Source organism: Salmo salar, chromosome ssa25 (genome assembly GCF_905237065.1).
Source record: "Salmo salar chromosome ssa25, Ssal_v3.1, whole genome shotgun sequence".
NCBI lineage: Eukaryota > Metazoa > Chordata > Actinopteri > Salmoniformes > Salmonidae > Salmo > Salmo salar.
In genome coordinates this window covers 22788086-22805210 of record NC_059466.1, presented here as the reverse complement: position 1 = coordinate 22805210, position 17125 = coordinate 22788086, and the positions used below count along the sequence as shown (strand labels likewise).

Below are 17125 nucleotides of genomic sequence, written 5' to 3'. Positions count from 1 at the left end.
CATTTGGGATGCAAACAGCTGGGGAATGTAATGCAGATAATGTAGCCGACATCTGAGAGATATCACTATTATTACAAAGATTAGGATCATACAAAGTAATTCTAAGTGCTATTTGAGTGCTATTTGCTCGGCGTGTATAGAATTAAATGAATCAAACTAATAGCACAAGACAACAAAACATGGTAAGAATGGAAGAAATAATCTTGTCTTGGATTTGACCTCATGGAACTGAGTCCCCAAGATTATAATAGTCATATAAATCATTATAACAGACTACAATAAACCATATCTATGGGGGTAGAAAAAGAAGGAGCATCTCTTTACTTTTTCCTTCTCTGACACTGGAATAACTATGAGCCAGGCAGGATTTCCCATGTGGGCACTGCAGAGCAGAGAAGTTCATTCCGTGGTTTCTAAATCTCTAAAACACTGCTAACTCCACAGAGAGAATCTCAGCAGCCGTATTAGAGGACATAAGAGCCGCTGTCAGAGGTTTTACTACTATGATCTACCTTCACTACCTCAGGTACTCAAGTCAACTGTCTTACTGATCTCCTTCCCCCTTTTTTAACACTTAAGGGAACTTATTTACAATCTACTTCTTCGATGAGTGTTGTGGTGCATTTCAAGTGTTACTCAACTAAGTCCAAAACGATATACTTACAGATTACTTACTGACCTGTTTTCACCCTTTTTAATTAACAATTGAGGGAACTTAATTAAAGGAGTAGTTCACTATTTTACAACGTGATGTTAGATGTTTCTTAACCTGTAAATTAGTCGATGGGCCAAGATAACTGAACCCTGAATTATATTTTTTCTCTAAACAGCCACTACAAATGCCAGCTAACCTTATCCACCACAAGCTAACAATCAACGGAAGTGAGAGCATGTAAAAAGTTAAAATCACCTGAAATCAATTTGGCCATTGAAAAAAACATGCTCACATGCCCCATCACTTCCATTGATTGTTAGCTTGTGGTGGCTAAAGTTAGCTGAAGTTTGTAGTGGATGTTTAAAGAGAACTGAACCATACATTACAGTTTCTCCTGGCCCATAGACTACTTTCCAGGCAATTAACCATCTAACATCAAGTTGTAAAATAGTTAACTACTCTTTTAACAGTCAATCTACTTCTTCTGTGAGTGTTAGACTCTGCTGCAGTATCCATATATTAGCTTACCACTTAGTATGAAGTAATGTAGTATGGCATTCATCCTAAGTAGTACGCTAGTATGAACATTGTAATGCAGACTATGAGGCTATGGTGGGGCTGTCCCTGATCTGACTGTCTCTCCATCAGTAGTTCTGCAGTAGGTCGTTGGTGATGATGGAGTTGGGGCAGTATGCTCCGTCACCCTCGTCTCTGTCCCCAGGTGGTGGCCTTCCTATATCTCTGTAGCCTGGCTCTGGTAACACTAGAGGGTCTGAGGCTGAACTGGAGATTGGACATGCCTCCCCTCCATGCTGGTGTGGGCTCTACTCCCACAACCAGGTCTGGGTGTGAGGCTTTGTGTTATGCTGCTAGGCCTGACTATGTCACAGTCTTTGGATGGTGATGGTCCGTCTTTCTCTTTGGGGTTCTGCTCTGTAGTTTTCTGTTTGCCATTCTGGTTCCAGGTCACAGGGATGAGGTGGGGGCCGAAGGGTACAGTAGATTGTGAGGAAGAGGAGGGTGAGTAGGAGTCCTCTGCTGGTGGTGATGAAGGGCTAGTGTTCTAAGCTTGGCCTTTGGAGTCACGATATGTCCCTGTACGGGTCCCTGGATGGCCCCCTGCTGGGGTATCCTGGGTCTGTTGGTCATGGTGACTTGTCCCTCTCTTCTCTATTCAGGCCCCCACAGCCAGCTTCAGGTACTGCATGTTCACATCAGTACCACCAACCCCACCTTCAGAAAAATAAAGTCGAAACCAAAATAACCAATGTTTCGGCACTATCCACCTTACTCAGGGTTGACATACCTCAGGGACTATGGTCAGTACTGTATGTTTACAAGGTCTCTGTCTCTTAACTAGTCTCACACACTTAATCCTTTGTTCTGTAGCCTCTTTCGAGCTCTTAATTTCTTACCTAAAAAGCCAAGTTTTAGGCTAGGCAATCTCTAGCATAAGGTCAGTCAACAACTCAAATGCTTGAATGCTAATTGGAGCTAGACAGATTTGTCAATATGGGTGGGTTGGAATTCAATCATCTCCTCTCTGTTGTTCTATGCTGCATTCCTGGGACTGTTCGTGTGGCTTGTGGCAGTGCCAAGTGAACTGTCAATATTTTGACATACAGTAGAGTGTGAAGAGGATAAGTCGGGGTCAAGGTAACCTGGTCCAAGATCTGTTTATGCCGTCTTCCCAAGTCTTATGGTCATTGTCAATGACAATTGGTATATTTTCAACTGTATATAGACTTTTTCCTGTTGTATTATTGACTGTATGTTTGTTTATTCCATGTGCAACTCTGTGTTGTTGTTTGTGTCACACTGCTTTGCTTTATCTTGGCCAGGTCGCAGTTGTAAATGAGAACTTGTTCTCAACTAGCCTACCTGGTTAAATAAAGGTGAAATAAATAAAAACAAATAAAAAGACAGCAAAATAGATCTGGGACCAAGGGTCAGGATACTGTACCTCAGTGGGATTGAGCCAGTCATCATCATTGTCGTTACTAAGTGTTGTCCTCAGAGCTCAGACGATGGCTTTGGCTAGGGCCTCGCCTACTCTTGCCTCATCAACTTCCTGTATCAGATCAGGAAGAAGAAAGAAAAACTCCTATCATGGGAAAGAAGTCGCTGATAAAGACATTATGTGCAGCAGGCATAATTGATTGTGTCTGTGACGTTGTCTCAGAGCCAGTTATCAGGAGGCACCAGAGGTGACACACTACCTGAATACACATTCCTCTCATCTAGATATATCAATGTGTTATGCAGTGCACCACTCCTTTACATGCACACCCACAAATCATTATGACAGCCATAGCTTTACTCTGAGGCCTGTTCATTACTCAAAAACCCACAGTCATCATCAGGGAGTCTCAACACCCGTCACATCCATCCCCCGTGAGGCTGCATCCCAAATGACACCCTATTCCCTATATAGTGCACTACTTTTAACCAGGGCCCTATGGGCAGTAGGGGTAGCTTGTGGTGGGAAAACCACATCAAGCTGTAAATATGGCCCTCCTCTGAAACGTTTAATTTCCTCTGAAGCATATGAGGTGACTTTACTGTACTTACCAACTCAATCCAGGAGTTGACGGAGACGTTAACAGGGTCGACAGACTCCACATGGTGCCCCCAGTGTCTGGGAACAAATAGCACCTATTGGAGTAGGAGGGCAACAGGGCCAGATGTCAGAAGAAACGCAATGTCAATATTTTGACATACAGTAGAGTGTGAAGAGGATAAGTCGGGGTCAAGGTAACCTGGTCCAAGATCTGTTTATGCCGTCTTCCCAAGTCTTATGGTCATTGTCAATGACAATTGGTATATTTTCAACTGTATATAGAAGAATATGGATAAGGAACATATTTCTTAGTAGGCGCACTGAAGGAGCCAAAAATGTCTGGAATTGTCTTCTAGCACCACAGATCACAGTCCAGGGGTCAGAGAGCAGAGCAGAGCATAGCCAGTCAATAAGTAGTAGAGCTGAAGGAGTCAAGGACTGTAAGGATTAGAATGCTGAGTGCTCTGTGTGACGACCCTCCCACTCTGTCTGCCGAATACTTTCTCTTTGCTCTTGTTTTCCTTATTAGGATGTCGGTGGGCGGAGCTGGGAGGGTCGTCAGCGAAATGGGACACACCTGGGCGTGGGTGTGTCCCGGGATAAATAGACCTCTTCCCCATTCATTGAGGAGACTCTCCATGCAGACATGCTGTTTGATTTTGGTTGGGTTGTTTGTGTTGGCATCTTTCAACGCTCCTCATTATCACATCTATACATGCAACCGCTCACTTATGCTACTGACTAAACACCATTGTTTATTTGTATATGAGTTACCTCAGTTAATAAATATATCTTTGTTATTCCATATCTCCATGTTGTCTCCCTTTTTTGTTATGGGCTTTGAGCTGGTTCGTGACAAGTGGGGGTTCATCTGGGGTTTTGAAGGTATGTTTCTCACATTATGGTGCGAGTCAGCTGGGATTTTGAAGTTATGATTTTCGCTTTGTGGTGTGAGTCATCCAGGATCATAAAGTTGGTTCCTATACATTTTGGTGTATTGCACTTTGTTGCATTATCAAGGACTAATACTAGTGTCATTAGGTTAACTGGTATGTGTATTGTTTGGTAGAAAATGTGGAGTTAATGTTAAACTCTGTAGGTGCTTTGTTTGCATCTTTTGTTCGAAATTTATTTTTAATTTTTTTATATTTTTTTGAGTTGTAATGTTTGGTGCCCAGTGTTGGTTGCCTTTTTGTTTGGTAAACTTGCCACTGTGGTGGATAGTTTGTTTGCCCAGGCTGGAAACTCTTGCTCTACTCGCTGTTGGGACATCAGTCTGAGGTGAATACAATCTGCAGTGTACCTCCGTGGGAGAAATGGGTAGGGTAGTGCACTTTGCTACCTGGAGCTATAGCCTTTATTTTTTTCACCTGTTAGGCTTTGATGTGTTTCATTTTGGAATAGGTTGGGCATGGTTATTGTTTTGTTGGTGGTGTCTGTGGACTCAGCAGTTGTCTCGGTGGCACATCTGTGGCTTGGGGGGAATCTGCCAGCGTGCTGGTGGGGGTTTTCCCTTGCTAGCGGTGTACAGTGTGTAATTACCCACCGAGAATCTGCACGAAGACTAGGGTTGAGTTATTGTAGGATTTGGGGAAGCTCCATATATCTCATCTGTCTTCTGTGGTGCCCAGTGTGATTGGCATTTCTCTTGTGGTCTGGTGTGCTCAGCAGAGGGAATATATTTTTTTTGTATTTACTTGTGACTATGGTGTCTAATGTAGACAAGTTCATTCGCTTTCCATCAGAGGAACTGTTTGAATTCTGTACTAAAGAGCATCTGTTGAAGATCGCTGATCACTACCAGGTTGAAATTAGTCATAAATGTCAAATTATGTTAGGTTGATATTTAAAGCCAATCTGATGGAATCTGATGGGAGTTACCACTGGGGCAGCCTCTGCTGAGGACTCGCCGTCTCCCAAGTTCAATGGCCGCTCCATCTGTTAGCCCTAGTAGTCTTTCTTTTGGAACTGCTTCTGTTACAACTAGAGTATGATTGTGTTTAAGCTAGAGCATGATCGTGTAAAGTATGAAAAGGAATTGGCATTTAAACAGGATTTGGAGCGTACTAAAATCAAGTTGCAACAAGAGCGGCTAGTTGGTTAGGGAAGGAAAGCTCTCAGGGAGTGTTTGCTCTGGGATGGTGACCCAGATTTACCTAGGGGTCGCTCTTGGTTGTGCTTGGGCTTATTTGATATTGTTGTAAACTTATGGTTGTTGGCAAAATTTAATGGAAGGACCCTGAGACGTTCTTTTCGTTGGAACTTGTTGCTGACGCGCTCTCTCGTACGCCCTGTTCCTGAATGTCTAAATGACTGACCGTTGTTTATTATGTCTGGTATTGTCCTGTTCTGTCGCTCCTGTCTGTTCCCTTCTGGTCTCGTTTTCTTCTTTCCTCTTAAAAGTTGCTTCCTGTTGCCAAAGGTTGCTGAGGTCTGGGGAGGACGAGGTTGGCTGGGGCAGTGGGACTAGGATCCAGGGCAGTATTTTGTTTGTGTGATTGGTGTGGTGTTCCGGGGTCCTTGTTTGTCCCTGGTTTTATTTGTATATAGGTTGCCTCAGTTAAATATATTTTTGTTATTCCTTATCTCCAAGTCGTCTCTTTTTTTTGTTACGGGCTTCGAGCCGGTTCGTGACATATGAAACAGAAATTTGAGACTGGTTCAACACAGTGGGGGACACTAGCCACTAGATGGCAGCTTGTGACCTCCCTCCACTCCCTCTAAGAGACTTTTGTCCAATTCCTAATGTGGCTCTGGTCTTCAAGTGAACAGGCCATATTGATCCTCTGGTTCCACTGCAGTCTTAATTCATTCAGCCTAGAGAGCAGTCTGCTGCGTGCTTTGTTTGATTTGGACAGACTTAGCAATATTTCAATAAATCACATAGTGATAAGTGTTTTTTTCTAGGGGGGAACTGGGCTTAGTCTTGACACAACAGACGATGGGTCCTAGTTCAACCCTACAGACATGGACCTGTGGAAAACAACTGAAATTAGTTGCTAAAAATCGGAAAGTGAATCACCTATGAGATAATAGTGCAGGATAACCTGTACGATAATGCTTGGTTTCCCATCCACAGCTTTGTACAACAGATGTCTGGAATAACAGTGTATAACCTCTAAAGACCTAATTCTTTGAAGTCCCCTTAAAACTAGGTGTCATGTACCTACATAATAGGTTTAACTTATAAACCAAATGAACAGCCCCCACTGTTTTGTTTCTTAGTGGTAGCACTTGTAACTAACTTCATTAGCATTCCGCAGGAGCACTATGTTCTCAGAGATAGTAAGGGGGATAGAAACTCATTGTTTTGCCACTGTCTTGACTCAAAGAGAGAGTGTATGGATGTGCTGGCTGATGCTGCTGGAATCTGAAGGGTGAAAGAGTGGTGGGTATCAGAGACAAAAGACAACACAACCCCTCTCCTAATTAGCTTCTAGAGTCAGTATCAAGACAGGAAAAGGCCAGCGGTCACAAACCAAAGTATCAATAATGAGACAAAGAAACATTTTAAATAATTTAAACATCTTTGACCTGCAAACTCACTCAGACCTCATACTGTGCAGCAGCAATGTGGGGTTGAGTAAGGCTGAACTTCCAATGATTAATATTCCATTGACTAGGGCTGCTGCGTCTGAATTGGTGAATCTGGTCAATATAAGTGGATTATATAGGGAATAGCGTGCTATTTGGAACTCCTAGAAGTCTGGGTGGCTGATGGCACAATCTTACTTTCATGCAGCATACCTGTCCTCTTCATCCATAATGAATCTCTGCTCTGTTCTGCCAGAACAATCCTCAGCAGCCAGTGTTATAGATTATTGCTAGGTCTTAATTGGATTTATAAACCAAAGTCCTTATCACTAACAGATGAGAGGCTGTGCGCTGAGGCAGAGAAACATGCTCCTTTGGAGAGTCAATAATGTTTAACATTAAAGCTTCTGTTCTGTCACGATTACTCAATTATTAACCGATAAAACAAACATTTCATTGTCCCGCTCTCCTGTTCCTGCACTCAACGTGGCCGGTCTACTAACCACCGGTCCTGGCAATCCACGTTACGCACACCTGGACACCATCATTGCACACACCTGCTCCCCATCGTTACGCACACCTGAACTTCATCATCACCCTGATTACTCTCCCTTTATTTAGCCCTCAGTAGCTCAGTATTTAGGCAGTTTTGGTTTTGTTTATGCCTTATTTGAGCATATTCATGGTTTTATTATTAAACTCACCGTCTTCCTGCCTCCCTGTGTATACGTTACAGAATACTGCCTCTCAAGATATGGAAGCTGCAGAAGTTAAGGATATCTCCCAGATGGTCGACGAACAGGAACACCTACTCCGTCAACACCATGACCAGCTGGCTCAACTGGGTACGGTAATGGATAAGGTCCTCCGTGTTCTCCACCACCCGTGAGAATTCATCTCCAACTAGCGGAGGTTCCTCTACCACGAGTCGTCCCAGCGAGCCAGAGGAACCTCCGCATGTATGTATGTATGTATGTATGTATATGTGTCTATGTCCCAACCAGACAAATATGACACGACTCCATCGGAATGCCGTGGCTTCCTACTCTAGTGCTCTCTCTATTTCGCTCATCAGACAGGAGCCCCCACCACCGAGAAGTCCAAGGTTGCTGCGGTCATTTCCCTGCTGACTGGACGGGCTTTGGAGTGGGCTACGGCCGTCTGGGAGAGAGGAGAGGAGGAGCTGGGTTCCTATGGCTCTGTTTATGGCGATCTTTGATCATCCACCTGAGGGCAGAGCAGGAGGTGAGTGACTACTCCGTCAGGGTGCCCAGATCACTGCGGAGTACGCCCTCACCTTCCAGACTGTGGCAGCCTCCAGCAGATGGAATAAGACGATTCTGTAAATCCTGCCATTTTATCCCTCCCTCTGGTCTCCCTACTGCTCTCCAGGTCGCTGAGGCACAGTTCCAGCAGGTCTTCCGACACTATGACCTTCCGGAGGACATCGTCTCCGATAGTGGCCTCCAATTCACGTCACGGGTATGGAAAGCCTTCATGGAGAAGCTGGGGGTCACCTTCAGCCTCACTTCTGGGTACCGGCCTCAGTCCAATGGGCAGGTGGAGAGGATGAACCAGGAGCTGGGGAGGTTCTTTAGGCGCTGGCCTGGTTCCATCCCTGGATGGGGTACACCCAGAATTTACACTGCCACTCCTCCACCAGGCAGACCCCCTTCCAGTGTGTCCTGGGATAACCATCCCTGGCTCCATGGACCCCGAGCCAGACCGACTCTCCTGCGGCAGACGAGTAGTTCAGAAGGAGCAGGTGGAGCCGGCGGACTGAGGCTCCCGTATTCCATCCTGGTGATCGTGTCTGGCTCGCCACCGGAACCTTCTGCTCTGTCTGCTCTGTAGGAAGCTGAGTCTCCGGTTTATGGGACCCTTCAAGGTCTTCCGGTCAATGAGGTAACCTATAGATTACAACTACCCAGTGGTTCCTGGTCCCCTGGCTGGTGTTGTCCCCCGCCCCTGGACATCGATGGGAGCATCACTTTTGCCGTCAGGTCCCTCCTGGACTCCCGACGTCGTGGGGGTTGGCTCCAGTACCTGGTGGACTGGGAGGGTATGTTCCAGAGGAGCGCTGTTGGTTCCCAGTGGACGTCCCTCGCAACGCCCCTGGACATCGATGGGTGCCTCGCCTTTGCCGTCATGTCCCTCCTGGACTCCTGACGTCATGAGGGTTGGCTCCAGTACCTGGTGTACTGGGAGGGTACGGTCCTCCACCAGGCCTGGCGTCGTCCTGCGGCTGGCGTCGTCCTGCTTCCTGACTCCAACGCAGATTAAGCCTAGTCCTGGAATTAAAAAGCATGCTCGAGAGAACCTGTGTCCAGGAAACTGGCACAGTGTGTACCTGTCCAGGCTAGAGGGTGACTGTGTGGGCCGGAGTACGTCTGGCTGGAGTACGTCACACTAGACTACTCATAGGGTATCCTGCTGGGGTACAGACAGCTTGTTTGCAGGGGGGAACAGCTGCCAACGCTTCCTGAAATACAACAGGGTAGGAGTACTGATCTAGGTTCAGTTTATTTTAAAGGGAAAGCCATCACCAAAGCCATTGCATGCATCATTGCAAGTTAAGCATGTCACTGTACTTCAGCATGTGACGAATAAAACATGAAACCCCAATGCTTATACTCTATGTAGTTGAGGAAACATGGAATCTATCACCATTCAATTTAAGGTGAGTTTTTTTTGGTTAGGTCATCACATCAATGTGAAAGGTTTCAACAGCCAATTTAAAGAAACAAGAATAGTGATCTTCATATGTGAAAGCAGTGAGCATATAATATACAAAAATATATTTGTATCTTTTGTCAGACTGTGCTCCACAGAACTAATATCTCTGTTCTAAAGAGCCTCACCTCATACCCCCATCTCTTTCTCATGAGACCTCGATAAATGACTTTCTCTTTCAGGGGCCAGAGAACCCATCTGATTCTGTCCCCAAGTGAGTTTCATCCCCTTCCCCTCTGTCTCTCTACCCTCCTCTCAGCCCCTCACCCCACTCCCCTCCCAGGAAATAAAAACGGCCACCTCTACATCCTCCAAAAGGGGTTTCTAAACCTTCTTTCCTCAGAGTTAGAGGGATGAATGGTGAGTAGATCTTTGCCCTACAGACAGTTCTCATTCTGTTGATTTGCTGTATCTATTGTCTGACTCCAGTACCACTCCTTTCTTCTTAGCTATAATGCTGTTAAATTGTTTCATTCTAATCTATTGTACAATTCCCTCTGTGAAGGGAAACATCCATCGTCTGTGTGCACTACTACCACTTGCCAGTGAGGTATGTTTTGTTCATTAGGGCTCATCGAAGCAAAACAATTTGCAACAGAAAACAAAAAGCGCTTCTTATTGGACATATCCAGGTAATCCCTCTCCATTTCACAGGTGTTTTTTCTTGTTTTGTGCCTACTGAACACAACCCAGTTCTGTACAATTACCTTCCTTGCACCTGTTGTGCCCATAGGAGTCCAGGTGGCAGAGAGTATTGGCACCTTCTGTATCAATCCACAATGTGCTGTCTCTACCACTACAACCCAGGAACCCAAACTGAGACCACACTACGTCCTGTAATGCACACAATACAGTTCCAATTACTAACACTGTAATTACCAATCATACTGTATATTCATGGTTGCTATAATCTCTCATATCAATTCATGCGGTCATCTATTTAAATAATATCATCTAACATTTAAATATGTAATTGTAAACAAAACTATTCATATTCATGGAACAAATATGACAATGTGCCATGAGCAGTTTCAATATTACGGTATGGCAGCAATACATCCCGAGGGAAACCTCCATTGTCACTAGACACAGGTGAAAATGCATGCCCATTCACCATCTCATTGGTTGCTTAATAGGCAGTGCAATGACTGACAACAAAGGTTGCACCCCAAATGACACCTTATGCCCTATATATTGTACCTCTTTTCACCAGACCCCTATGGGCCCTGGTCAAAAGTAGTGCACTATATAGGAATAGGCTGCCATTTGGGACAAACACTACTCTAGAGGAAACAAGATGTTTGTTGTCTGTAGGCTCTTTGTCAAACCATTTGGGCTGTCAATCATTTCCTGTCGAAAAGCAACAAAAAAAGGTGGGTTTCTGCCCAGCACCCTGGATAATGAAACTATTACCATATTTAGGCAACTGTAAATGATAGACTTCACAATCTTGGCTTTCAGCAACTTTTAAATGGTGCTATTCATCATTTAAAAAGGCATATGACTGCCTGTCTTTAAGGCATGAATTTCATCAGACCTGTGCAAAAATGCAGGCCGCCCCTTAAGCATCTATTATCATTAAAGGAAAATGAATTAATGGAGCGGCCAGCTCGAACTAGAGTGGACTTTCAAGTCCTTGTCTGCCCGAGGACTCAAAAGGAAAAGGGCTGCCATTGAAAAGTTCCACTGAAAATGTCTGTCCTATCACGACAGGATATCATCAAAAAGAGAGAGAATGTCTGCTGATTACTAAAGTTGTCACTTTTGATTTGTACGTGTCTGTCAATTTAGGCTTAGGCTAGTTAGCTTCTCCAGGATTGCTGATGGGGCAAAGGAATTCATTAAAGATATCCATGCATCTGTTTGACATTTACATGTTGGTGTGATACTGTCAGAACTGGACTCAATTTCAGTTAAATTCAATTGATGAATAAATAGAAAATCATGGCACGAATTGATAATCATCCATTATTTTCTCTGAGTACAACTTTATTAAAGAATGGAATTTCAAATGCATCTCTTGACCTGAATTGACTGAGGAAAAATCCCATATAGTTGTGTCTGTGCTTTGAATATAACAGATCAGAGCAGCCCATGTGTTAACCAAAATGGCTTTAATTCAGCAGAGTGATTCAAGGGACAGGCTTTTGATTGTGACAGAACCACTTGAACATTCCATAGAACTAGCCCCATGGCCTGAATCTGTATAACACTGAGCACTTTATGTGAGCCCTGTCCTCAACTGCCCTACAAGTTACTCATCATACCTGGCAACCTGAAAACAGAAAGTTAGTGACTGAGGACAGAAATAGCATACAAAAAGTAAGAAATCACAGGCAAACAAATTGCAGAGTGACAACATGTAATCCATCTCAACATTATGTCAGTGCTGAAAAGACTAATAATTCTTAATTATGTTGTTCAGTTTCCTTGATTATATAAGATAGATGTGACTGTGTAGCATCGTGAGATTGATTGAGGATGGTGTGTATATCTGAAATAGAGAGTAGTTTACTTCAAACATGTCGGGCTCGTCTTGGAGCAGCGGTGCCATGTACTAGCAGTCTGCATAGGCTCAGTACTGTGAGAGGTGGTAGTCAGAAAAACACCCAACATCTTCTGCACCAGTCTGACCCTCTGTCCAAGACTGAAACTCCTCAAGTCTGGCCTCTACATATGAACACTGAGCTCAAAAATAAGTGCTTTGACAATGAAAAGATAGAAAGGGAGAGGGAGAGAACATGTGTTTCCCATGCTGATAAAGCCTTTTGAACTGAATTGCCCCACTGAGTTCAAAAAGTTTTGCAGTACAATCTCTATTTTGATGGCCTCTGGTACATTCTAATGCCTTGATTCCATCTGGAATACATAGTGAAATGATTGAATACCTTTTCAAGTTCACCTCCCAGATTTGAAAAATGTGCTGTGGTATTGTGTAGAAAGACAATTTACAATTTTATTATTGATAATGTATTAAACCTGTTGAGGACAGACGTTCCACTAGCGTGGCGCGAAATACAAAAACCTCAAAAATGCAATAATTTCGATTTTTCAAACATACGACTATTTTACAACATTTTAAAGATAAGACTCTCGTTAATCTAACCACATTGCCCGATTTCAAAAAGGCTTTACAGTGAAAGCAAAACAATAGATTATGTTAGGAGAGTACATAAACCAAAATAATCACACAGCCATTTTCCAAGCAAGCATATATGTCACAAAAACCCAAAACACAGCTAAATGAAGCACTAACCTTTGATGATCTTCATCAGATGACACTCCTAGGACATTATGTTATACAATACATGTATGTTTTGTTCAATCAAGTTCATATTTATATCCAAAAACAGCTTTTTACATTGGCGTGTGATGTTCAGAACATGCATTCCCACAAAAAATTTCCGGTGAATTGACTAATTTACTCATCATAAACATTGACAAAATACATAACAATTATTTTAAGAATTATAGATACAGAACTCCTTTATGCAATCGCTGTGTCAAATTTTAAAATAGCTTTTCAGCGAAAGCACATTTTTCAATATTCTGAGTGCATAGCTCAGGCATCATGGCTAGCTATTTTGACACCCACCAAGTTCGGGGCACACTAAACTCAGAATTACTATTAGAAATATTGTATTACCTTTGCTGATCTTTGTCAGAATGCACTCCCAGGACTGCTACTTCCACAAGAAATGTTGTTTTTGTTCCAAATAATCCATAGTTATGTCCAAATACCTCCGTTTTGTTCGTGCGTTCAGGTCACTATCCAAAGGGTAACGCGCGAGCATATTTCGAGACATTTTTTTTTCAAAATGTTCCATTACCGTACTTAGAAGCATGTCAAACGCTGTTTAAAATCAATTTTTATGTTTTTTTCCTCGTAAAATAGCGATAATATTCCAACCGGACAATAGTGTATTCATTCAAAGAGGAAAATAAAAAACGGCGTGCTCGCTTGAACCACCATATCCAATCTCTTTGTCACCAGGCAGACCACTGAGAAACTGAGCTACTATACTCTGCCCAGAGACAGAAGACGCCTCAATCCGCTTTCTGAAGGCTTTAGACAGCCAACGGAAGGCTTAGAAAGTGCAATGTAACCCCACAGATACTGTAGTTTCGATAGAGAATCAAAAGAAGAACTACAAATTCTCAGACAGGCCACTTTCTGCCTGGAATTTTCTCAGGTTTTTGCCTGCCATATGAGTTCTGTTATACTCACAGACACCATTCAAACAGTTTTAGAAACTCCAGAGTGTTTTCTATCCAAATCAACTAATAATATGCATATTCTTGTTTCTGGGCAAGAGTAGTAACCAGTTTAAATCGGGTACGTTTTTTCATCTGGCCGTGAAAATACTGCCCCCTATCCTAAACAGGTTTTAATTCAATGTAAATATATGATTTTCGAAGTAAAATAACATTAAACATTTAACCAGTATTTTCTTGAGATTAAAGTCTTATTTAGAGTTGTACTGCAAGATATGAATTGCCAAAATGTTGCATGTGCAGGGCAGTGGTGGAAAAAAGTACCTAATTGTCATACTTGAGTAAAAGTAAAGATACCTTAATAGAAAATAACTAAGTAAAAGTGAAAGTCACCCAGTAAAATCCTTCTTGAGTAAAAGTCTAAAAGTATTTGGTTTTAAATATACTTCAGTATCAAAAGTAAATGTAATTGCTATACTGAAGTATTAAAAGTAAAAGTGTCACGGCTGTCGAAAGAATCGGACCAAAGTGCAGCGTGGTTGTAGTTCCACATTTTATTAAATCCGTGAAACTTTGCAAAAACATAAATAACTGAATTTACAAAACAACAAATCGTGACGCAGAGAGAAAGAAACACTACTCAAAATATAATCACCCACAAAACCCAGGAAGAAAAACCCCTACTTAAATATGATCTAGAGGTAACGAGGACCAGCTGCCTCCAATTGGAGATCAACCCAAAAACAACATAGAAATAGAAAAACTAGAACTTAAACATAGAAATAGAAAACATAGAAAAAGAAAAACACAAACCACCCCCTGTCACGTCCTGACCTACTCTACCATAGAAAATCACATCTTACTATGGTCAGGATGTGACAAAAAGGGTAAATCATTGTAAATTCCTAATATTAATCAAACCAGACCGCACCATTTTCATGTTTTTTTTTACGGAGAGCCAGGGGCATGCTCCAACCCTCAGACATAATTTACAAATGAAGCATTTAGTATTTAGTGAGTCTGCCAGATCAGAGGCAGTAGTCACCAGGGATGTTCTCTTGATAATTGTGTGAATTAGACCATTTTCCTGTCCTGCTAAGCATTGAAAATGTAACAAGTACTTTTGGGTGTCCAGGGAAAATGTATGGAGTAAAAAGTACATCATTTTCTTTAGGAATGTAGTGAAGTAAAAGTATAAAGTTGTCAAAAATATAAATAGTAAAGTACAGATACCCAAAAAAACTACTTAAGTAGTACTTTCAAGTATTTTTACTTAAGTACTTTACATTACTGGTGCAGGGTATACAGGCTGCCTCCAATTTATTAATGCACCCAAGTAGGCAATTGTCAACACCTATTTTCAATGAAAACGTTCTAAATGTCGACCAAAAATCCCTGGACAAGTTAACAGAAACATAGCTACTGTCTGGCAAGACCCAACATCCTGGGAAATCCTTTGGTTTATGTGTCCTGATGCGATACCATGGACATATAACCACGTTGCATGATTTATGAATAACAAAGGGAAGAGGAGATTTATTCAGTCAGTTTGACACCTTTGACACCTTTTAAAAACTTGTCAACACTTGCTGTTTAGTTGTCAATCAACACACCGTAGCCTAAATAGCCTACTATGCGTGCTGGCTATGTGAAACACGCAAAATAAAAAAAATGAATGTGTCAGAAAACAATAATTAGGCTAAATCCTGGATTTCGACTCATTGTTACAACTTACATTAGTCAACATGGGACATTAAAATTCACAAGCATCGCGCTCTCTCCCTCAGTGTAAAGAAATTTGATTGTACCAGAGATCTGGAAAGTATTCAGAGCCCTTCACTTTTTACAAATTTTGTTACATTACAGCCTTATTCTAAAATGGATTCAATATTTTTGTTCCCTCATCAATCTACACACATTACCCCATAATGACAAAGCAAAAACTGTATTTAAAAAAATAACTGAAATATCACATTTACATAAGTATTCAGACCCTTTACTCAGTACTTTGTTGAAGCAGCTTTGACTGCGATTACAGCATTGAGTCTTCTTGAGTATGCCGCTACAAGCTTGGCACACCTGTATTTCTCACATTCTTCTCTGCAGATCCTCTCAAGCTCTGTCAGGTTGGATGAGGAGCGTGGCTGCACAGCTATTTTGAGGTCTCTCCAGAGATGTTAGATCAGGTTCAAGTCCGGGCTCTGGCTGGGCCATTCAAGGACATTCAGAGACATGTCCCGAAGCCACTTCTGTGTTTTCTTGGCTGTGTGCTTAGGGTCATTGTCTTGTTGGAAGGTGAACCTTCGCCCAAGTCTGAGGTCCTGAGCGCGGATCTCTGTGCAATTTGCTCCATTCATCTTTCCCTCAATCCTGACTAGTCTCCCAGTCCATGCCACTGAAAAACATCCACACAGCATGATGCTGCCACCACCATTATTCACCATAGGGATGGTATTGGCCAGGTGATGAGTGGTGCCTGGTTTCCTCCAGACGTGATTCTTGGCATTCAGGCCAAAGTGTTCAATCTTGGTTTCATCAGAGCAGAGAATCTTGTTGCTCATGGTCTGAGAGTCCTTTAGGTGCCTTTTGGGAAACTCCAAGCGGGCTGTCATGTGCCTTTCACTGAGGAGTGGCTTCCGTCTGGTCACTCTACCATAAAGGCCTGATGGGTGGGGTGCTGCAGAGATGGTTGTCCTTCTGGAAGGTTCTCCCATCTCCACAGAGGAACTCTGGAGCTTTGTCAGAGTGACCACTCTGACCAAGGCCCTTCTCCTCTGATTGCTCAGTTTGGCCGGGCGGCCAGCTCTAGGAAGAGTCTTGGTCGTTCCAAGCTTCTTCCATTTAAGAATGTTGGAGGCCACTGTGTTCTTGGGGACCTTCAATGCTGCATAAATGTTTTGGTACCCTTCCCCAGATCTGTGCCTCGACACAATCTTGTCTCGAAGCTCTACGGACAATTCCTTCGACCTCATAGCTTGGTTTTTGCTCTGACATGCACTGTCAACTGTGGGACTTTTCCAAATTATGTCCAATCAATTTAATTTACCACAGGTGGACTCCAATCAAGTTGTAGAAACATCTCAAGGTTGATCAATGGAAACAGGATGCAGCTGAGCTCAATTTCGAGTCTCATAGCAAAGGGTCTGAATACTTACGTCAATAAGGTATTTACGTTTTTTATTTTTAGTACATTTGCAACACTTCTAAAAACCTGTTTTCGCTTCGTTGTTATGGGTTATTGTGTGTAGATTGATGAGGATTTATTTTTATATAATCCATTTTAGAATAAGGCTGTAACATAACAAAGTTGGAAAAGTGAAGGGGCCCGAATGCATTGTATATGATGACAAGATGCTCATGTCTTCTACCTAACAATGTGAGTCGTTGTCCCAAAGGCGGTAAGGCAGGCAACAAGCTTAGGTCCAAAA

General features: G+C 42.7%; 1 protein-coding gene across 1 annotated transcript; it reads left to right on the top strand.

Moving 5' to 3' along the window:
* Window positions 1-7491: 7491 nt before the first annotated feature.
* LOC123730549 (uncharacterized) lies at window positions 7492-9423 on the top strand. Its single transcript, XM_045707816.1, has 2 exons — window positions 7492-7994; window positions 8142-9423. The coding sequence occupies exons 1-2, from the start codon at window positions 7779-7781 to the stop codon at window positions 8601-8603; spliced, it is 678 nt and encodes a 225-aa protein (XP_045563772.1). The 5' UTR covers window positions 7492-7778; the 3' UTR covers window positions 8604-9423.
* Window positions 9424-17125: the final 7702 nt, after the last annotated feature.

Bases quoted from the DNA above. Each gene is read 5' to 3' on its own strand.
- LOC123730549 (XM_045707816.1), top strand. From the start codon at position 7,779: ATGCCGTGGCTTCCTACTCTAGTGCTCTCTCTATTTCGCTCATCAGAC. The intron at 7,995-8,141 runs GTGAGTGACTAC...ACTGCTCTCCAG, and splicing joins ACCTGAGGGCAGAGCAGGAG to GTCGCTGAGGCACAGTTCCA.